Source organism: Emydura macquarii, unplaced genomic scaffold, assembly GCF_026122565.2.
Source record: "Emydura macquarii macquarii isolate MOO-44397 ecotype Brisbane River unplaced genomic scaffold, CSIRO-AGI_Emac_v2 contig_1363, whole genome shotgun sequence".
NCBI lineage: Eukaryota > Metazoa > Chordata > Testudines > Chelidae > Emydura > Emydura macquarii.
The window spans coordinates 7,059,883-7,083,718 of NW_027131500.1; the positions used below are offsets into that span (position 1 = coordinate 7,059,883).

A 23,836-nucleotide genomic window follows, 5' to 3' on the forward strand; every position below is an offset into this window, starting at 1 on the left:
TTCCCAAAAAACATGCATATTGCCTAGTTTCTTCAAGTTCCGGGACTAATCTAGAATCTCTTGTGCTAACCACTGTAACATCTCCAAACTGCAAGTGTTTTACAGCAGGATAACAATAACGGCAATCACAATAGGCCTAGAGTGTATGCGATCCACAAGACAATCCCTGTTTTGAGAAGTAGTCCACACTGTGAAAAAATTGGAGAACCTCTTCCCATAAAGCTATTGACCAATATCTTGCCTGTACCAGAAAAGTGCACCTGCTTAGCTAAATTGATCAAAGAATTTATTTAATTAAAGCACTGCAAACCCCCAGTAATCTAAACTAATTCAAAATAAACAAGATTTAGTGTGCTTACATTGGGGGATTCTACTGGTTTAGCTAGGTGGATGTTTAAACTGATTTAGTTAAACCTCTGCACTTTTCTAGTTTCGGCAAGGCCTGAAATATAGGGGAACTGATTCTGATTACACTCACAGTCAACTTACCCCTATAACTGATGTAGTTACTCCTGGTTTACATCAGTATAAAGTGAGATTAGAATCAGGCATAGGGATTTTGTAAATATAAAGCCCCATTGTTAGAATAAGTTGAAATTGAACTACTGAAAGCATTGGAAAATTTACCATAGGGTCAGTCCTGCACTGGCAGGGGATGGACCAGAGCTGTTCCAATAGGTCTTTTGATTTGATTTTTATGATCCTATTTAAAAGAAGGGGGAAAAAGATGCCAATTATTTGCAAACCTTTAATATATTCATTTAGGGAGAGTAGCCTAAAAAGACAGATTTGTGTCAGAAAGTGGTAAATGCCTCTCCCTTTGTGCATTTCTTTCTTTTTTTTAATAGATGTAGACAATTTTCCAAATATATGCTAGAGTTCAAAGTAAAGTAAGTCTTAGAAGCAATATTGCTGCCATCCTGTCATTGCTGCTTCAACTTTCAGGATCTCAGTGTGTAACTATATGAGTAAGAAATGAGCATCTCTTAAAGACACTAATACAAACATTTGAATTCTTACCTGTCACCAATTACCAAATAATGATTCCTTGCATAGACATTTTGTTTATGCAGCTCTGTCCTAAAGTACTCAAGGAGGATGGGATGTTGTTTGTTTTGTTTTTTTCTGACCATTTTCCTTTTGAAATCATATTTTATGGCAATATTGTTTTTATAATTTCTCTATTTAAATTTTATTCGCTTGATGTTACAGCATATTACAGGTGAACATACTTCAGCATTTTCCAAGTGAATATAGAGTATACTATGACAAGTTTTGTCATCTTACAATACATTATTAATCAACCAAAAACTAAATTTTAAAACTAAACCTAAAACTACATTTTAAAACTAAAACTAAAATTAGGGCCTGATTCTGATCCCATTTGTAGATCCCTGGTGTAGATCAGGAGGGTCTCCAGTGAAGTCATTGTAGTTGAATTGGTGTAGAGCCAGTGTCAAGGAGATCAGAATCAGGCCCTATATTTTGGCGTTTCTTCTCCTTTATGCATCTTTTCCATTTCAGGCTCTTTTCCTGTGATGTGCTGATCAACTTCTGGTGGATACTGAGAGCCCACAACTCCCATTAACTTCATTGGGAGAGGAGGCAAATCGGCACCTTCCATAACTGGAACACAGGAGATTAGGGGACTCATGTATAACCTGTTTGAAATCCCATTGATTTAAATGGGGTTGTATGGCATTTAAGCCAGTGGACAAATTGGTTCTAGTTTTATAAATAAGTACAAAATGCTTTACATCTGAGGAATACGCATGGCTAGGACAGAGAAGTTATTTTTCCAGAAAGAGCATTGGGCACTGAAATACTCTTAACCAATCCCCTTACATTTCTGACTCTATCATGCTTTTATGTTGTAACTAGCGTTTGCCTTTATTTTCCTCATAGGAGTATCTATGGCCTTGGCTTTAGTGTGATTGATTTTTGTAATTTCTGATAAAGTACAATAAACTGTGGTTGCAATTGAATTCTCTTGAATATTGCCCATGACTATGCAGTGTGTCTGAGAGAGAGAGAGAGAGAGGGGTTTACAGTTGATATACTTCATTTATTGCTGTCAATATAAATGTTCTGCTTTGATACCAAGTTCCTTTTTTTAGGAACCAGGTTATCAAGTGGCATTGCTTTTGTCAACTAACTGTACGAAAGTGTAAACAGTGGAAACACCCTGAATTGTACTTTATTGCAATTTCATAAAAGTCTCTTCTGCTGTTTTTCTGGATGTTTTTTATTTTTGATTGATGTAGAGATATGTCTGATGCAAAACCTGGATGTGAACATTCCAGCTCACTAACTTTTCAGGATCAAGAATCAGAATCTGGGACTAGATCCATGAAAGGATTTAGGTTCCTAAATTCAATATTTAGGTGCTACTGAGATCCTTGAAACCGCTGCTCAGCTTCTGCCTAATTCTGTAGGCACCTAAATTTCCATCAGGAATATCCCTAATGTGCTTAAGTTTCTGCCAAGGAGCATGCACACTGTTGCCTCAGTTTAGTTGCCCAGGCACTTATCTCACACCTAAACCCTGGTGGGATTTTCAAACTAGGATTTTCTTGTGGATCCTGATCCAACACAAAATGACAGCAGGAGGAGGTGATGCTGCCCCCGCCTTATAATGTTAGCCCTGTGGTTAAAATACTCACCCAGGATAGGAGAGACAGTACCCCCATCTATCTGATGTGGAACTGGGGCTAGAATTGGGGTTTCCCACCTCCAAGGAAAGTGACTTAAACATTGAAATATGGAGCAGGGGGACTGGAACCTGGGTCTCCTATATGGGTGCCCTGACCATTGGGCTATAGAGTCATTCTGTCTCTGGCCCTTTGTGGATCTAGCCCCCAGGTCTGATCTTTGTTGATGGACTCAGTATAAGAGACTACATCAAAACTCTGGATCTGAAAATCCCTGAGCTATCTTTGAGAAGGTGGGGGAAAGTCAGAATCCAAATTCTAACTTTTCAGCTTGTGCCCGTCTTTACAATGATGAAACAGGTAACTTTGTCTTGGAAATTAAACAACAAAACAAAAACCAGTCATTCAGAAGTGTAAGTTAAGACAAATAATGTAACAATCCCCTGTGCATAGGCGTTCAATTCATCAGACAAAATATTCATCTGACAAAATAAGATCCCAGAACCTCTGTCTGTTTAACTGATTTGATTTTTATCTGATTTAACTAATTCGATTTTTGCATTTAATTAACAGAATAAAATGACCTTTTGGTTATTAGAACAAAGAAATCACATTTCTGAGAGGTTTAATCCATATCAAATGGAAATTTGACAAACTAGTCCCTAGTCCAGATGCATGTATTTTAATTGCTGAAGGGGATGTTAAACAGAAATGGCTTAAATTGGATGTCATTTTATAGATGTTTGGTTTCACAAGCTTGCTACATTGGAGATAAACAGGTGTTTGAAGAGTAAACAAAGTTATTTTATGGTTATGCTACTTAGTAAATAGTGTGAACTATTGTCTGTTGCTACTTTTTGTTACAATAATTTGGAAGTATCCAAAATATTTATCTCTGAAATCTGGCTTCTTTGTGTGCTCAGAAAGTATGAAAGAGGAATAATATATGCCTAGAATTATAAATAATAACAGACATATTTATCCCATGGAGTTTTCTGTCTTACAAATACTATGTATTGAATAAGTTTCATAGGTCCTATGATCCATGAGAGTTATGTTTTTAGCAGTTCCATATACAGACTGAAGACGAATATGGCCACGAATAGGCATACTTTTGTATTTGTATCATTTATGATTATTGTTTGGTTCCTGCACCATCTGGGCACTTTACAGGTTTTAAATGAAATATTCACAGTTTCACAGAAGATCAAACACTATGCTCCTGCTGCCTGCAGTTTTATCAAACAGCTAGGAAACCAGAATATTATCCATTGTGATGATCTGTGCAGTTGGAGAATTTATGCTTATTCATATTTCCTCAGGGACACAATTCCAGCTGTGTGGGCTTACTACTAGGAAAGCATTGCTGTCAACACATCAGTCAGGTTCTGGCCCACCATGCAACAGAGCTGCTCTGATCAGCCAGATGAAGAGCCCTCTGGTGAGGGGAATACCTGAGTGGCATGGAGCTGGTTACACTGTGCATAGGAAGTGAATTAAGGGAGGTGGTTGGGAGAAGCGAGGACTCAGCTGCACCCCAACCATCTCCAGCTGACATTATGGTCCTGGGGGGCTGTTACCAGGCAATGCAAGTAAAAATACTTCTGAGTGCTCCAGCTTTCTTGGTATGCGGGGGGTGAGGGTGGGAGGCTGAATCAGTCCCAAGGAAGTCCAGGGATCAGTTGAGCACAGAAGTAACGTACAGCCACCTATGATTCTTCCTCCTCCATCTGGACCCTGTGCTGCGTGCAGCTATTACTGACTGTGCAGCTGTTTGCCGTAAAATGGCAGCACTGCCTGAAAGACTTCAGAACTTCTTTCTTTCTTAACTCTCTTCTCATAAACTCTCTTGCCATACGTTCAGACATACTTACATAAGAACAGCCATACTGGGTCAGACCAATGGTCCATCCAGCCCCCTGTCCTGTCTTCTGACAGCGGCCAATGCCAGGTGCTTCACAGGGAATGTACAGAACAGGTAATCACCAGTCTCCCTGTTGCCCATTCCCAGCTTCTGGCAGACAGAGTCTAGGGACATTTCAGAGCATGGTTTTGCATCCCTGCCCATCCAGGCTAATAGCCATTGATGGGCCTATCCTCCATGAATTTATCTAGTTCATTTTTGAACCCTGTTATAGTCTTGGCCTTCACAACATCCTCTGGCAAAGAGTTCCACAGGTTGACTATGTGTTGTGTGAAGAAATACTCTTTTAGTTCATTTTAAACCTGCTGCCCATTAATTTCATTTGATGACCCCTAGTTCTTCTCTTATGAGAAACAGTAAATAACACTTCCTTATTTACTTTCCCCACACCAGTCATCATTTTATAGATCATCTTTAAAATCTATCATATCCTCCCCCCTTAGTCGTCTCTTTTCCAAGATGAAAAGTCCCAGTTTTATTAATCTCTCCCCATATGGAAGCTGTTTCATACCCCTAATAATTTTTGTTGCCCTTTTCTGTACCTTTTCCAATTCCAATATATCTTTTTTGAGATGGATCGATCAGATCTGCACACAGTTTTCAAGATGTGGGTGTACCATGGATTTGTAAAAAGGCAATATGATAGTTTCTGTCTTATTATCTATCCTTTCCTAATGATTCCCAACATTTTGTTAGCTTTTTTGGATTGCCGCTGCATAGTGAGTGGATGTTTTCAGAGAACTAGCCACAATGACTCTAAGATCTCTTTCTTGAGTGGTAATAGCTAATTTGCACCCCATCATTTTATATGTGTAGTTGGGATTCTGTTTTCCATTACTTTGTCTTTATCAGCACTGAATTTCATCTGCCATTTTGTTGCACTGTCAATTACTGTGAGAAAACACAACTAATAGTAGGACCAGCGATGTTTGATACCTAAGAGGAAAAGGCAGTTTCCACATTCAGACCTAATTATTTTTGTGCAGTTAGCTGGCCTGTGCTGGGGGGGAGAAAGTACTGACATTTGCTGTTGCTAGGCAGCAGCGACACAAGTATTCATGTGTTGCCCTTCCACAGCCTCAGAGGTAGGAGGTCAGCAGGGGAAAGAAAACTCTTAGTCCCTTTAAGGATTGCACTCCTCCTCACCTCCTGGTGTCTTTATGGCTAATTGGTTGGACACAAGGGTGGAGCGTATGTCTGTTGGCTCCAATGCCCAGAGGGAAGGGGAGTTTATAAGACCTTCCCGCAGCCCAGAGCACCATTCTGTCTGGGCAGAAAAGCTCCTGCTCCCCCACTACTGCTGCCCCAATCCCTTAGGATTAGAGTAGGACAGATTTTTGGGCCATGCTGAGTACATCATGCTGTTTACCTTTTTGGCAGCTGGGAAGGAATTTTTCCTTCACTGCCAGAATGGTCAGGGCAGTGGGAGCCAGTGAACAGGTTAGGATGTAAGATTTATATTGTTGCAATTTGGCAGATGCTCATCCTGTAGGTCTGGCTACTTGATGAACCGGAATTGGAAAAGGATTAGGAGGAGTCATCTCCTAAAGAAGATGGGGAATGGTATCGGGGCTCCCAATATCTGGTACAGAGAGGAGGCAACCCCCACTTCCCCACCCCTTTAACCCTTGTGGGGGGAGGGGGAAGGGCAGTGGGGTCCCAGCATGGTGCTGGGATCAGGTTAATGGGGTGGAAGGTGGAGTGGCTGACAGCAGCCCACCACCACGTGGAATGGATTACAAAGGAAGGATGACCTGCACTGAACCTGTTAATGCCTCATAGTTCCCAGGTGAATTACTTAATAAAGTTGTGGCCTAATGAAACCACATTCCTGGTGTATTGCCATCTTCCTGTGGCATCCAGGATAATCTCTGGAGTGCTTCTGCCGGTGGTTACAGTGCACTGCAATTGCTTGTTGTGTGCTGCCCGGATCCTCAGTCGGACTCAGTTTGTTAGACAGTGGCACAAGAGGAAATGATGTACCTGCCAACTGGCTCCTTAGTAACAATATAGGAAGTATTTGTGATAAACTTCTTTTTTTCACAGTTCCTCGATTCCCCCAGAAGTATGGAGAAACATAAACGTTCAAAAATCATGACTCAGACTTCATCCAAATCCAGACATTTTCAAAATAATATATGTCAGTTCTTTGAATTTGCCCTCTGTCTTGTGAGCTTTTAGATTTCATGTTTCTTAGCTTTTTCTCTGCAAGTCCATTTCTCTAGGACTCTAAGAGCTGGGGCTTTAATGAAATAGGCAAATATTGGAAGGCTCATAATAAATTGTGAGAGTTGGCAACATGTTGTAACTATTTCCACTTTTGCAGTAATAAACTCACAGAAAAAGATAATTCTCTGGTATTTCCAGATGGAAGTTGCTTGAAGTTTTGAAGTCTTTAAATTTCAAAAGCCGCATAAAGTGTGTGTTTGCGTTTAAAAATATTTAATATTTTGCAAATTTAAAAAAAACATTTTGAATCAACAGCATTGGGAACATTCATTGACTAAAACTTAATTGGTATAATTGAATGATGACATTTTGAATAACATGCCACTTTGAGATGAAGAATTTGATCACAACAAACAAAAAGAAGTGTCTAGAAACATTTTTTTAAGATGCCAACCTAAGCTATTTATATACCCTGATGTCTTAACATGAGATTCAGATTTTCCATTACTCTGCAGAGATGTTTCATGAATACACTTGGTTAGCTCCTAAGCAGTCTACAAGTGCCTGTGTTGGTTCATCTCTTGATATTAAAATATCAATTTTTTTCCTTTTCATCGCCGGAACAGCCATTAAAACTATATAAAACGTGTCTGCTGCATACAGAGGTAGGACTGAGCTGCAAAATTGTGATCCAGATATTGAGATACATGTCCATCATTGCCTGGGTGCATCACGAATCTGAAATTCTAGTTTGGTCCATCATGGAGGTAGGGACCAGTCACAAAATGATGATCTAGATTTAGACTAGAACTCTCTTGTCCTCAGCCAACCCTGGAACAATGGGGGGAAATGTTCTGATGTGGAAGTTGGTTTGGACACGTCTGTCCCCTTAGAATACCCAAAGTTTTAATTTTCTTTCGATCCAATTTTAATTCATATCCAGGGATGTTTTTATGTAAATTAACTTCTAGAAATTGCAAACTAGTTTGGCACCTTTGAAGATATGGTATCATCCCACCAGCAATCAGGACAAATACAAAAATAATGCATCTTCCACACTGCTCATCCAGTTCTGTTTAGTATCCCATGAAGAAGTAACTGAAAACGTTGTTCGAAATGTCATAAAAATGTTCAACATGTTCCTTGACAGGATCTTTTATTTTTTAGCACCGTGTGTGTAAATTTCAGTGGTTATTTAAATAATAGTTGGATTCTCTCAAAAGTTCCAGATACCGACAGAGATGGTTGCAGAAAGGAAAAAATATACATAAATATAGGAACTACTTCAATATTCTGTGTATTTTTGTTTTTCTCTTTTTTGGCTTAGTGTTCTGGACTTGATAGGCTTTCTGAATACTAAATATTATAGCCAGTACCATGATTACAATACTGCATGCCTGATTCTTTTGTCACACCCATTTTACAGGAGAGTAATTCTCGTTGATTTCAATACAGTTTTCATGGGTTTAAGTGATAGGAGAATCCCTCTCAGAGCTGGTATTCTTTCTATGTACTGGGCAAAGACTGATTGTTCATTTCATATGTCACTTGCAGAACATCAGCTGCAGTGATGGCAAGAGTTCATGTAATACTAACACTTTATAAAACAAGGAGAATGATTGTGGTGGTGGTGGTTTCTATCCTCAATTTGTGTGTAAACCTCAACTGCAGTTTAAATTGCTGTACTGAGAGCAAAGTCATTTATCTCCTTAATATAAAGTAAAGAGAAAATTATATACACACACAGCACCAAATTATTGTTGGCTGCTGCATGGAGAGGCACATTAGAAAACTTGCAGCCAGTAAAAGCAGCACAGAGTTGTAGGAGCAAATTCTGGCTCAGAGATTGCAGACCTTCTACAACAGGAATTACGAAATGCATTCCAGTACGCAGGTTATTCCTAATCTGGGCAAGAATAGTGTACATGGAGGAGGGGAGGAGGCAGTTGTTCGTGGGACCATTGCTGGTTTGGTCACACATTAACACAGTCTTAACAGTGCACCTCTTTTGGTAACTAAGAATTACATTTTTGGAAGTTGCTGCTACACATGCATAGTACAGCTCTATGGCTTGTCACATACTATGCACTTGGATATATTAGTTTCTCTCTGGATATTGATTTATGATAAATGAAATGGCTGGTTCTGCTTTTATGATTTGCAGTTCCAAGCCTGAGGTGTGCAGAAAAAACAAACATGCAATAATGGAGAAGTGGGACATTTCTTATGATTTATGTCAAAGTACATAGTTGCAGCACTTCTATATAATAACCTTGAATTGGGGGAAAAAAATCTAGGTAAACGAGGCAGTAAGCACAGCCGCTATTGACACTGAATTGTGTCTGTTAAATAGGGTTCTAGCACAGGGTGAACAATAAAATAAAATGTATTGGAGCCCATATTTCCTGAATAGAGGCTTGTCCGCATAGCGCAAGCTCTTCTTCACCACCCCTGGAATAAAACTTCATGTATTGCCTTTGTTTTGGATTTCTGTTTCATTATGACTTCCAGCTCAAGACAGTATTCAGAGCATTGATTCTTTCTCTCATGCTCTCTCTGTCTGTCTGTCACATATGCAGCTATAGTTGCTAAGGTGCCTCTGATTACATTCTATACCAATGTTTTAATAATGCCTGGACTGACTAGGAATTGCAGAATCTTCCTATCTCTGCTATTATTATTTTGTGGTTATAGAATAGATATCCTCAAATTTCGCACTGTTGAAGGCAGGAGCTAATTGACCTAATTCTCTACTGCATTACACCACTTGTCGTAGTGAAGAATCAAGCTCACTATTCATTTTAAGAAATTTAGACTGGCGTCACCACTGCATTACTCTAGTTTTCTGCTGGTGTAACTCCACTGACGACATTGGCAATTCATGGAGTAGTGAGGAAGATGGTAGACTTGGGCCCTATTTAGGTACAGATTATAGGCCTAGTACAGCATTTTAATCAGTTTCAAACAGTATTTAGTCAAGGTTATTGTTTAAATTATATTTGAATCAGAAACTTGTCACTGAAAATTCAAGGCCATTATGCTACAAAATAGCAAGTGTGATATATATTTGTCTGGTTGTGCATGTGTAACTACTTTGCCAGCCATGGGATGCATGCCCTAAAAGGTGAATATAGCTCAGTACCATCACGGCTTGAGAAAAAATTCTTAAATGTTTTGTAGATTACTTTCCCAAAACCGTGTATATCACCATTAGGGGAGTTCGCATAGCAACTATATAGGTAACTAATACATGCTGTAGGTGGGTAAATTACACAGTAGGTAATATATACAGTAATATTTTTAGCAAGTTTACATGTATAGACAATTACACATCTTTAGGATGGGCGGATGAGAATTGTACTAGTAGGTTTAATTATGTGTATGTTTTATGTGCTATGTTGTTGCCAGAATTTTTTCTTATAGCCACATTGCACAGCATAGCCACATTGCTGCTTTATATATTTGTACATCACCAGAAGAAATCTGTGGCAATTAATCCTAGTTTGTGGAGTCAATTTATGCATTAATACAGGGGTGGCCAACTTGCGGCTTGCGAGCCGCATGCGGCTCTTTGGTCATACAAATGCGGCTCGCAGCTCTTTGCATGGGGCTCTTTGCTGTTTGTTCTTTGAGGCTCTTTGCTCTTTGAAATTGACAAGCTTTTCTGCAGAGGGTAAGAGACCAGGGGAAACTGACAAGTAAAATTGACAAGCTGCTCCCGAAATTGATGAATCAGTGTGAAGTTTCCACTGAGGGTAAGAGATGAGGGGAAACTGAAAAGGTAAATGTGGCTCTTCATCTCTGACTGGTTGGCCACCCATGCATTAGTAGGTTAGTCACTTTGGACTGGTGTATCTGATAGCCCTTTCAGTTTGGTTTTGCCATTTTTTCCCTTAATGATAACACGTTCCCTTTTTGATGAGTGGTGTGATCTTTAGAGATGTATGAAATCAGTAAATTGTATGTTGGAAGTTTTGATGCTTGCTATATGCAGTTATTTTAATGTAAAATGGATTTATTGAAGTTGATTATCTAGTTTCCTTTTATGCAGTAGTTGACTTCTGGGTAACTCGAGAAATATGAGCATACTGCTTGTAGGTATATTTGTTGCAGTTGTTCAAATGACATTGGTGTTCCATCAGTGCATAAATTAGCCGTAGCTTCAATCCCCTTCCCAACTCATATGTTTTCATATATGTCTTCACTGCTTATTTTAAAACACTGATTTCCCAGTGTATTACAGGGATACAAGGATGATACTCAACTTCCGGAATGGGTCCTGAGGGCTGTTGGCAGTTGTGTAGCAGCCTTCAAGTTGGTCTTATTTGTTCTGGTAGGTCAGCCCACTGCTGAGATAGTCAAGCATTATGGGACCACAAAGGTGGTTTATGGGCACTTCCTCATCCCCTTCTGATCTTCTGCCAAGCACAGCTTGACCAGACCAGAGAATCTGGCCTCAATATGTTTATTTTTTAAATTCCCTGTGTTATTTAGTGATAAAACCTTGCAAAATTAAAACTTACAGAATTAAAAACTACCAACCCCCAAGCCTATGATTTCCCATATCGGCTGTTTATTATTTTTCTGTGCTCTCATTTTGGATGGTTTATCAAGTCTGATCATTTCCTACTCCATTTCACTCCAGTTTTCATGGATTAGGACTACCATAATGATGCATTTCTCAAGTTTTTAAAAGAGTTTTACATAAACCACGAAAATATTCTTAGGACAGGGGCACTTTTATGTAGGGTAATCCTCAAACTTTCCCTTTATCATTAATATATATAATATACACTTTTAAAAAATATTTTGTGTGTGCGTGTGTGTGTGTCACACATAAAATATTAATAAAAAGTTTTCATGAATAAAAAAAAATGAGAACAGGTGTTTTGGGTGGCTAAATGACCCCACTGCAGTGATTGATGAATGATGTCTTTATGATGTAAATAACTGTGTAATCTTTCGTAACTATTTTTAATCCTGCAAAAACTATGCAAAGAAAAATAAATGAGATTAATAAAAATACACAGTAGAATTGTGCTAATACATGAAAAGCAGAAAATGGAACAGATTAGAACTGAAAGAAAAAGAAAGCTTACGTTTATTGCCCAGGCTGAATGAAGTGCAAAAAATTGAAAAAGGAAAATTAACATTGATAAATTTTTCCGTTTCGGTCATCTAAAGTAAGATAAGCAAGGAAATCTGTATTTTTAAAAAAAATGAGAGCTAGCTCCTCAGATGGCGTGGATTGGCATAGATCTATTGAAGTCAATTGAAGTATACCCGTTTTCATTAGCTGAGGATCTGGCCCTTAATTTTTAACATAATATTGTCTCTTTAATATTAAAAGTTCCATAATCCTCAGCTCCTTCCCCTCTCCCTCAAATCCTAAAGGTTGGGCCTAAATTGGTACGGTGGCTGGAGAAGAAAGTTTGTGGCCCCTGGATAGCTGTGTTTGGTCAATATTTTTGTGTATTTAACCTTAACCCAACAAGGAAGCTACCTATCTTCCCTCCGCTATTGGTTCTTGGCTGTTCTCCCCTGTGAACTAGAAGGAAGTATTAGGAGGTCATGCCAGGCTTGGAGAGACTCTCGGAGGGAGTCTGGAGGTGCTGCATATAGATAGGCTGACTGGGAGGTGAACACAGATAGGCAGAAATCATGAGGCTCTCTTCTAGGAGGCAAATGCCGCCTTCTGCCTCTTGCTGGAGAAGAAAATGTAGGAGAGCTGGGAGGAGCAAGCATGGGGAGAGAATGCAAGTTCTGCAGGTGAAGAAATCCAAGACTGAATATACTCAATCTTAGAGATCTAAAGATTAAGCAACTGTTTTAAACAGTTTTAAAGCTTTGTGGTTCACCTGAAATATTTAAACTGTTCTCATTTTCTAGGCCCTTTTCTGATTTCCCTTAGATAGGAGTAACGATCGTAAATTAAGTGGAGTTATACTGGTGTAAAAGGCAAATTGGGCTCTGAGCGAATGCCTCTGGGGATTTTTAACAGCCACTTTTGTCACTGAGGTATCTGAGTGCCTCATAATGTGTTTATCCTCACCCGAACACCTCTGTGTCTCACTTCCTTTCTGTAAAACAGGGATAATACCGCACAGGTATAAAACTTCCTTTACAGAGAGGAACTGAGGCACAGAGACACTAAATGATTGCCCAGTATCACACACCTCGTCTGTGGTGGAGCAGGGAATTGAATGTAGTTCTACTGAGCCTCAGGCCACTGCCCCGATTACTGAACCGTCCTTCCTCTCTGGTTTTACTTAGGTCCTTTTCTGTAATCCATTAGCTGAGCATCTAGAGTAATGAATATAGGTTTAGCCTAGTTTCAGCATGGTAATCTGCTCTGAATAGAAACACATAAAATACAGAGGATTCACACCGCTTAATAGCTTCCCTTTAGTCAGTGTTGTTGGTGATTAATGGGTCAAACGACAGTTGGGAAAGCATAAGAGCTGAATGAACCACCCTCTATTTCAAAGGTTTTCTGATGCTGAGGACAGTGACTGCGTATGGCGCGTTGTATTGCTGATGCCTGATACGCTGTCTCCTTAGCCTGCAGTCTTCAATTTCTAGAGTGTGTTTGCAATATTCATGAACACAAATATTGCCCTGCATCAAAAAGAGGGGCTGCTGCTTTTAGGATAGACGGATAATAAAATGTCTTATAATATTATTTCCTTTCTCATGCAGGGTGCTTTGAGTGCTGTATCAAGTGCTTAGGGGGTATCCCCTATGCCTCATTGATTGCCACCATCCTGCTGTATGCTGGTGTCGCACTGTTCTGTGGCTGCGGACATGAAGCACTCTCGGGAACTGTCAACATTCTGCAAACCTACTTTGAGATGGCAAGAGCTGCTGGGGACATAATTGATGTCTTTACCATGTAAGTGTTTAACGTTTTGTAACTTTGATTTTAGGTGTCTGGTAGGGTTGCCAACTTTGTAATATTTAAAAGAAGGGCATTCCAGCTGAAGTGTTGGAACTTCCCCATCCCGCCTCTTCTCCCCAAAGTCCCACCTCTGCCTGCGAGGCCCTGCCCCTGTTCCCTCTCTTCCCCCAAGGTTCCTCCCACATTCGCTCCTCTTCCCTCTGCTCCATCACTTGCTCTTCTTCCCTTTTCACTTGCCCTTCCCCTCTTTCTGGGTCATGAGAGACTTGCCTGAAGAGCTGGGACTAGGAGCTGCATTCCTGGCTGAGTAGGGGTGTTCCTGGTGGGTGATGAACTGGTGCCTCCCTGCCCTGCAGTAACCAGTCTTTGGGTGTCCAGTCAGTAGATCTGACCAGACACGATCAGGTCCCATTTTCTCAACTGGACTTTCTGGTCAAAAACTGGGCACCTGGCCATCCTAGGTGGCTACAAATTAAGGAAAGGGAAAAAATTAGATTAATGAAATTATGCTGAAATAAAACACACAGATAGAATAATCCAAGTACATTCAATAGTATAAGTACAGTAATTGTAATTCTCATAGTGCTAATATCTTTCCTTTCTACAAGTAATTTGTAGCAAACTTCAGTATTTGGTAATATTTTTCACTAATTAAATACTAAGGATTGCATCACTTATTGAGTAATATATGTATTTTGTGATCTTTATGGATATTCTCAATAAATATAATTCTTATTAAATGGATTAAATAATTAAAATGCTTTGTAATATATAAAAAAATTCATTCATTCTAAGTAATTCTCTGTGAACAGCAGTCATAGTTTTGCTTTACATAAGTAATTAATTTTGATACCTACCAAACAATTTCCACATGGTTACAAATAATTTAGGAAAAAGGTAATAATTATTAAAGATCAAATGTTCTAGCAAAGGTGGAAGAGGGATGGGAAAGCCATAGTCCTGCCCAAAGTGTGTGTGTGAGGGGCGGGGAGAGAAGGAGACCCCATGCACAACCACACAATCCAAACAATGGCAAGGACTCCACCTGTGCCAACCCCCACTATTCAAAACTCATGAGTCCGCCGACCCCCCGCCCAAATCATACGATTAACTTAAAAATCATTAGATTTTGTTCTTAAATAATCCTATGTTGGAGTTCTTTTTATTTGTTTTTGATCCTTTAGGGTTCACATTTTCAAGCTTTCTGTGCAACTAGGAAGGCTAGAAACTTACTTTTGTTAAGTGAAAGCTGACACAACTCCAGGAGCTGGGGCTTTAAGAAAAATCCCAAATATCATGAGACTTACAATAAAATCACAAGAATTGGCAACACTGATCAGATCTGGATGGTGGGAAAAGAGCAGAGCTAGGGAGCAGCTGCTGGACATGGCATGCTCCCTTCTCCAACCTGTGGAAATTCCCCTGGAAAAACTTGTGCACTTGAATGCTGCTCATTGCAGCATCAACTAGTTCTTTCTGTACCATTTTGCAAAGTAGATTCCAAGAGCCTGGGCTCCAGCCCGAGCCCAAAAGTCTACAGAGCAATGCAACAGCCCCGCAGCCTGAGCCCAGCAAGCCCAAGTCATCTGGCATGGGACAGCCGTGGGTTTTTCTTTGCTGTGTAGACGAACCCTCAGAGCCTGCATCAACTGGCTCAGGATTGCTACAGGGTAAAAACCAGCGTTGTAGACTTTCCCACTCATGCTGGAGACTGGGCTCTGAAACCTGGCGATGCGAATGGATCTCGGAGTCCAGGCTGCAGCCTAAGCAGAAACATCTACACTGCTATTGTTAGGCCTCTCGCATGAGCCCTGGGAACCCAAATCAGGTAACCCGTACTCAGAGACTCACTGTCTCAGAGTGTTTTCACAGTGTAGATGCACCCTAATACAATATCTTACTCAAATCTGAACTAAAATGACACATCTTAATGGTGGCTTCTCTGTTCTTCCCTTCCTCATAAAAAAACATCCTCTTCTCAGGAATATGAATGCAAGTTCTGATTCATATGGGCCTAGCCTAAAATGAAGGACCCTACTTTTCATTCTGGGCAGCATCACAGCCCTCTACTATCACCACTCTGTCTCATTGGGCAAGGATTTTCTTCAGAGGCCTGGGGCAATATTGCTTGTTGGATTAGTCAGCAAGAGGCATTCATGCAAATCAAGTAAATCACCACTTTGCCACATACAGATTTCATCTCCCTAGGAGTGAGGGGTCTGAGCTTGTCACCTGATTTGGCTGTTCAGCAGTGCGGTTTATAGTGCTGCTGGGAAACATGTGGCTTCAGCTATTTTTTTTTTTTTTGGTCCCAGCATTTAGAATAATGTATATAACTTTACTTCACAGCTAAGGTTCAGTGTTATTGCTGAATGAAAGATCAGTCATTTTATTAGACTGTAACTTATTTTATTAGTCTCTAGGAACCCATTAGTGCAGTACTGCTACAAATCAAGGCTTTCAGTTCATAGCTAGTTTTCCAGGTTCCCCTGTCAAACTCCTAAGTGAAAGTATCAGTCAAGGGCCATAGTTCAAATGTAGATAATTCGCCGGAAATGATAAAGGAGCTATGAAGCCAAATTTAATTTTTTCTTATGATCTAATTATTTGACTTCATCCAGGGATTTTCTTTCAGTCTTACTTAAAAGCACTTGCTTCCTTCGCAGCCCTTTCATTGATCTCTGATTCCAGCTCATTTTTCTGTATGTTAGATCCAAGATAAACTCTTGAGGGACAGCAAACTTTTTCACTGAAAGCAATGAGATGCCATCTGTAACCAGACAAACTGTACAGTTCCGTTTTCTGCCTTTCTATTTGAATTTTAATAAATATTTGTCTGCCCTTAAAGGTAATTTTCTAAGGCTAGTCAGTGATTGATTGGTGTTTTGTCACAACAGAGTTCAGCAGGTGGCAATACACAAAGCCCTTTGTAAATCATGTTGCCTTGAAAGTCAAGAAAGAAGCAAAATTCCATAAATAATGAAAATTAATAATTTCTTCCTTTTATGATTTATTGCCTCTTTGTCTGTGAATGGCATCACACTGGATAGATATTCCAATCTCAAATAAAAAATAGATAAAAATTATAAGGAAAGCCATCTTAAGTGATCAATTTTTCTTTGATTTAAGAGCCTTTTTTTTTTAAACTGCCGGTGCTGTGAAATGTTTCTCTGTGACCCAGAGTATGCCTCTCAAAGGCAAATGTACAAAATAGATTGTGTAATGGAACTCATCGTGTTGAAATGTATTTAATTATGCTTATGGTTTTTCTCTGGTTTATTGACATGTTGATTTCAATATGTCATGCAATCTAAAAATCAATCCACATCTGAGAGCTGTTCTGCATGGGTTGGTAGATAAAGGCTTTTTTATTGCAGTCACAACTACATTTGTGCAAAACCCTTACAATACAGCTAATAGGCTACTATTTATTTTTGACCTTTTATTCTTCTCAGTGCATTTACAATCCTAGCTTATTTGCTTATATTTAGTTTTATTGTTTATAATCATGCAATGCAATTTATGTAGATATAAGCATTCGTTACTATCTAAAGACAGGAGCAGGCACATACAGAGGAAACACACCCTTTGGATAGCACAGACCTGTTCTTGCTATATCTGAAACAAAAAGGCTAAAGTCTAATACCATCTCTTCTTCTAAACACTGGGGCTTCTCATGTAAAACAATGCCTTAGTAGCCTCGTTAGCTGATACAATTACTCTTTGTTGCAGTCTTTGAATAACAGTCCAGAGACACACAGGTTTTTAATTAACAACTTCCCAGAAGAAGAAAAAAAATTCTATCCCCACCTCTGGAATTATTAGAAGATAAAAAAAGAAGATGACGAAAAAGCACAGTGCTCCAATACAATCGTGGTTTCAAATGACTAAGGCTGTAAACGCAAAACAGAGAAATGACCAGAACCCAGGTCATGCAAGAGACTTTGGCCTGCTCTACACTGCCGGTGAAATTTGGCGGCAGTCAACGGGATTACGCAAGCTACACAGAGTAGCTTGCATAACTCCTGTCAACTTCGTAATTTCTGTTTTGCACATCGTCTCCACTGCACTGTGCTGACGGGAAATGCATACCCGTCGACACAGCACTACGCTTTCTGGGGAGGTGGTTTTATTAAATTGACTTCTGGATTGATTGAGCTGATCTTCACGTCCACTCAATCGATCCGAATAAATCGATCTGATGATGGCAAATTTGCCCCGTCAGTGTAGACATACTCAGTGCTAGCATTTGTAAAGAGAACGGTTGCTATTATTAATGTGTTGTATTCTGATAGCAACCTAGGCTCTTTCCACACATGCCCACACAGAGGAAACATAGTCCGTTCCCAAAGAAGTCACAGTCTGGAGACAGTGAAAACTCACATGTGGATAAAACGTTACTGAAATAACAAATACATATTAACTATTCATATTTAAAAAACAAAACATAGGGCCAGAGCCTCAGCTGGGGGAAATTGGTATAGCTTTATTAAAGTTAATTGAGAGCTATGCTGATTTATTCTTGTGTAGGAGTCAGAAAGTCAGGAAAAATCTACATTAATGAGACAGGCTATAAAATAAAAGCATCCAGGAGGAGATGAGGTTTACTGGGGAAGGGAGCAGGGCTGGATGGGAAGATATCCGGAATAGTCACAGGGGGAAGGGTTGCTGCAGTTCCTGGGGTCATGGAAAAGCCCTGATTTGATATCTTACCTTGAGCCCTCAAAACCCGGTCTGTAGTCCTTGTAATAAATAATATTATTAATGGAACATAACAGCAGTTTTAGAGTGGGATTTATCTTTAAGTGTAGAATCTCTCATCAGAAAAACCTCTGTCTTTTTGGGTTCCATCTGAATGGAGAAAGAGTGATTTTAAATGTCCACAAACTAAAATAGCTCAAATGGATCCAAACAACATACTAAAAGGAGCTTTTTTTATTGTGCAGGTAGAACTGCTTGAAAGGTACCATCTTCATGATTCAATCCCTTCCCCCAATCATTTCTTAATGCATATATTGTTAATAAACTGGACATTTCTAACACATTTTTCATCTTCAATCAATCTTGAAAAATCACTTTTTTACCAGGACCAGTCATGAACTGTATGATTCCCTCGGTGACCTCTCTGATACTTCACTTCACATTGGCCCAGATTTCTTCAATATCATCTCTATCCTGCGGCTTGCTCCAAATAGCTATTTTTTGGCAGTGCAGCAAATGTTGGAAAGAGGAGGAGGTAGGAGAAGTAGGAGATGGCATCTGCAGGGGACTAACAGTAAGAAATAATCAGCTATGTTTGATATTTTAACCACAAGTGTGGATTCAGTCTGAGATGTAAATGGATTGCATCAAAATAAAAATGGTTATTTAAATTCTTCGGAGAACTGACTTTACGACACTTTAAGTGTGAGAAGTCAGTGGTCTCCGTTGACTAATCTGTTAGTCTAGCAGTTCTATAGTGCTAGTTGAAATTCAGCAATCAGTAAGAGGCAATGTGTTAGTCAGTCATTCTTTTAATAACTCCATCATTATACTGAATCACACTGCATATCATAAGCATGGGAAGCAAAGTGTGGGCAAGAAAAATATTTCTATATGTAGTCATTGAATCTGACAGGAACCTGAAATCATTCCAAGTGGACAGCTAATTGTTAAGCCGTATTGTCCGAACTCTTTGAGCTAGATTTCTTTCATCTCCATGGTGGTCAGGTAGGTTCCACGATGTGAATTTTAAGCACTGTGAAATCAGCACTGCTGGGTGCAGCTATTGTACTTTGTCAAGGACCTGGCAGTATTTTTAGCAGCTAATTTTTGTTTGATATGCAAAGCAGAGTCAGGACCATTAGTCATATATTCATGAGATCTAGGTCTTTCTTAGCTTCCATGCAATGGATTGAAGGAAAAACATGGAGGCTACTGTAGTCCTGGAAGGAAAAGTTAGGAAGTCTTTCTGTTAGAAAATGATAGCAAGATTAACATACTGCAATCCAGGCTAGTTGAGGGTATAGTAAATTCACCTGTTTCATGAAAGTGTAATACTAAGTACTAAACTAAACCAAATTGGTTTGGTTTGGTATTGTCATCAAGTTATCTTCTAGTAACTTCAGCGACTGTCACAGCCTACTTTATACTGCTAATTTTTTCCTTTAGTTCAAGTGGTATAAATCTATGCTTTTGATGTTGAAGTTCCCAGATTTGAGCCCTGCTGATGACCATCATGTCAGTATGTATGAAGCTACCACTCTTTACAAGTACATAGTTTAATAACATATACACATTACTCCATTTTCTTTTAGAGATGTAAAGGATCATCACTGGTAAACAAATAGCTTCCCTTAACCTTCAAGTCCCCCAGGCTAATGTCTGAGAAAGGAGCCACAGACTTGGCCTTCGTTGAACCTGATGTGGGAGTGATTCCCACAATTCTCTTATCTGCTATATAGGTTCTTATACTGTGCTCATGTCCATAATTTCAGAGGACTATCATGAGAATGCCCTACCACCTGTCTTGTTTTCCAGAAAGCAGCTTTGCCCTTTGCAGATTTTACCTTTGCTGTAGTGCCTCATGCACTCTTTCCTTACCCTGAATGAAAAATATCATATCTGTGGAAGGTTTTCCTCACTCCATGAGGGCAGGCCTCTATGTTTATTATATGCTTTTGGTCCTCTAGTCTCTATTTCTATTCTGTAAAAAGAGCCATTAATAATACTGCCATAGGGATAAAACCATTAAAATCAAAACACCATCCTAGCGACTATGGATGTAGAAGCTCTCTACACCAACACTCCACACAAAGATGGACTACAAGCCATCAGGAACATTTTCCCTGATGATGATATGTCACACCTTGTAGCTGAACTTTGTGACTTTGTCCTGACCCACAACTATTTCAGATTTGGAGCCAATCTATACCCACAAGTCAGTGGTACAGCTATGGGCACCTGCATGGCCCCACAGTATGCCAACATTTTTATGGCTGACCTAGGACAACGCTTCCTCAACACTTGTCCCCAAGCACCTCTCCTTTACCTACGCTACATTGATGACATTTTCATCATCTGGACCCATGGGACAGAGTCCCTTGAAGAATTCCACCAGGATTTCAATAATTTCCACCCCACCATGGACCTCAGCCTGGACCAGTCCACACAAGAAATCCACTTCCTGCACACTACAATACAAATAAAGGATGGCCACATTAATACCACCCTCTACCGAAAACCAACTGACCGCAATACATATCTTCATGCCTCCAGCTTCCACCCTGGACACATTACACGATCCATTGTCTACAGCCAAGATACAACCAGATTTGCTCCAATCCCTCAGACAGGATCCCTCAGACAGACCTACAGGAGCTCCATAAAACATTCTTAAAACTACAATACCCACCTGGAGAGGTGAAGAAACAAATTGACAAAGCCAGACAAGTACCCAGAAGTCACCTCCTACAGGACAGACCCAACAAAGAAAACAACAGAACACCACTGACCATCACCTACAGCCCCCAACTCTCTCCATCACATCATTAAGGATCTACAATCTATCCTGGCAGATGAGCCCTCACTCGCTATCCTTGCTTACAGACAGCCCCCCAACCTGAAGCAAATATTCACCAGCAACCGTACACCATACAAAAAGAACACTAACCCAGGAACATACCCCTGCAACAAACCCTGTTGCTAACTCTGCCCACACATCGACTTTAGTGACACCATCACAGGTCCTAACCACATCAGCCACTCCATACGGAGCTCATTCACCTGCACATCTACTAATGTAATATATGCCATCATGTGCCAGCAATGCCCCTCTGCCATGTATATTGGCCAAACAGGACTGTCACTTCGCAAAAGAATAAATGGACACAAATCAGACATCAAAAATGGTAACATCCATAAACCAGTCGGAGAACACTTCAATCTCCCAGGACACTCTGTGGCTGACTTGAAAGTTGCTAAACTTCTACAAAAAAAACCCTTCAAAAACAGACTTTAAAGAGAAACTGCAGAACTGCAACTCATATGCAAACTTGACACAATTAAACTGGGTCTAAATAGGGACTTGGAATGGTTATCTCATTACAAGAAGTAATTGTCACTATTCACACATTCTCACCTCCTAATCAATGATTGTGAATAGGCCACAACTACTCTAACTGAATGGACTTTGCTCATACCTAACTTCCCCATTGTTGTTACTTACCCTTAGATGTATATATATATACCTCCTCTCTGATTTATATTTCTTACATCTGACAAAGTGGGTTATAGTCCATGAAAGCTTATGCCTGCAGAAATTAAAGTTGTTAGTCTTTAAAGTTCTACAGGACTCTCGTTTTTATTAAAATCAATGGGAATCTTGACTGATTAACAGTCCCAGGATTAGATGTATAGTGAAGAAGAATTTACATGATGTATAGATGTAAAATGTGTAATCCTCACCTATGCAATATTTTATATTTTGCTCTTCAACATAGTATCTGATATAGAAATATTAATGGTATCTGTTTGCTTTGTTCAGAAATGCTTGCAATTATTAGACGCTTGAGCATCAGTTGTCTGTTACCCACCATATTTATGGCTGGAAGCAAAGCTCATGTGGTAACACATCAGCATGAGCTATTATGAACAAAAGTTAATGCCAAGCTATGTCATGTTCCAGAGGCATGACCGTTACTATGAAGAACACCAGAAACTAAGAAAGTCAAATAGTCCAACAGAAATCAAGTAGTCGTATCCCCAACTACAATATAAGATGAAAAAACAATAATGAATGTAACTATATTTTTACCACAACTGATACAACCAGCTAACAAAGATTCTAGCACGATGAAATATGGATCAAATGAAAATTTTACAGATTCAGAAAGTTATGAATATTTATGTGCTCAGTTTGTAATTATTATAAATATTTTGCCCTTACAAAATAAATGGGATCAATGGATTGGCTCAGAGTGGTTTGAATCTTGCAGTGCTTAATCATTTGTTTATCTCAGATTGTGCAATTTCTGTTCTTGACTTTGATTATTAACAGCTTAATTAGGCCCCTACTTAAGGTTCAGGGTAGTATCAGTGTAGAAGGTACTGCTAAAATCTAGATCCTAAAAGAATAGATGGTTGATCTTGTGTGTGATAGTGCATTATATTTAATGTGCACTCTACAGGGACAATTCTTTGTTAGTTTGAGGAGGGTTGTTAATAACATCCATTACTCTGACTAATTTGTCTACACAAGATCAAGACTCTCACACAATCCTACACACTCCATTCAGAATGGCCACTGTTGCTTATGGTAAAGGATATTTCAGTGTTTCCATTATAAATCCTGAATATCCAGAGATGTGTGTACTAGCTGTAAGAAGGAGTTGAAACTCTGCACTTAGATGCTATAGGAAAGACAATTTATAAATGCCGACATATAGATAAATAGAAATCTGCTATTCCAGCTCTGAAAGGAGCACATATTTGTATAAATAGCTGGGAAAAATGATTTAACTATGTTACTACCTATGAAGGTCTCTGTACCTTCTTCTATGCTACTGCTTATCTATGAAATACTCTTCCTGAAGTGACCCATAAGATCACCTTTTCCTCCTTTAAATCCCTCCACAAGACCTCTTTTACTGTAAAGAACCGATGAAGAAAGCTGGTACTCAGATTAGAAATATACATTTGTAATTAAAACAAATTTTTTTTTTAATTAAAAAAAAATGTATCTGACTCCCCACACATTTTGTATGTCACTTCTCTTCTTTGGATCCTGCAATTGGATCTGCAAAGGCAGCTCCTTCCACCAGTGCAAAGCCCCATTCACTTCAGTTGGCATTCCACAGAAGAGTAAGGTTCTGCCTGCATGGACACAATTGCAGGACTGGGGCCTTAGATTATATGGTCTTTGAGGCCAGACATGGTGCCTTTATATATGTTTGTACAGCACCTAGCACAGTGGAGCCCTGAAACTGACTGGGGCTTCTGGGAGTTGCTATAAAGTAAGTAATAAATATGAATTAAATTTTTTAAAAAATGTTTGTCATTGCATTTGTTTGTGTAATGAACAGCTTTAATCGTTTTAAAGGATAATTCTAAAATAGCATCTAATCAATTTTGATAATTTGAAACAAAAATGTAGAATTGTTAGCCCTAGAGTTTTCTAAAGAGATGCGCTGACTTTTCATGAGGATTATTACCGCA

General features: G+C 39.3%; 1 protein-coding gene across 3 annotated transcripts in view; it reads left to right on the plus strand.

Moving 5' to 3' along the window:
• Positions 1-23,836, plus strand: part of GPM6A (glycoprotein M6A) — a 301,542-nt gene that overhangs the window by 229,225 nt on the left and 48,481 nt on the right. For 2 of the 3 annotated variants that reach the window (XM_067551709.1, XM_067551708.1), the window contains exon 2: positions 13,444-13,636. In XM_067551709.1, coding sequence (XP_067407810.1) covers positions 13,444-13,636 — 193 coding nt within the window. Of the gene's footprint in view, positions 1-10,987; positions 11,078-13,443; positions 13,637-23,836 lie in introns of all 3 variants that reach the window. The other variant, XM_067551707.1, reaches the window with a different exon arrangement.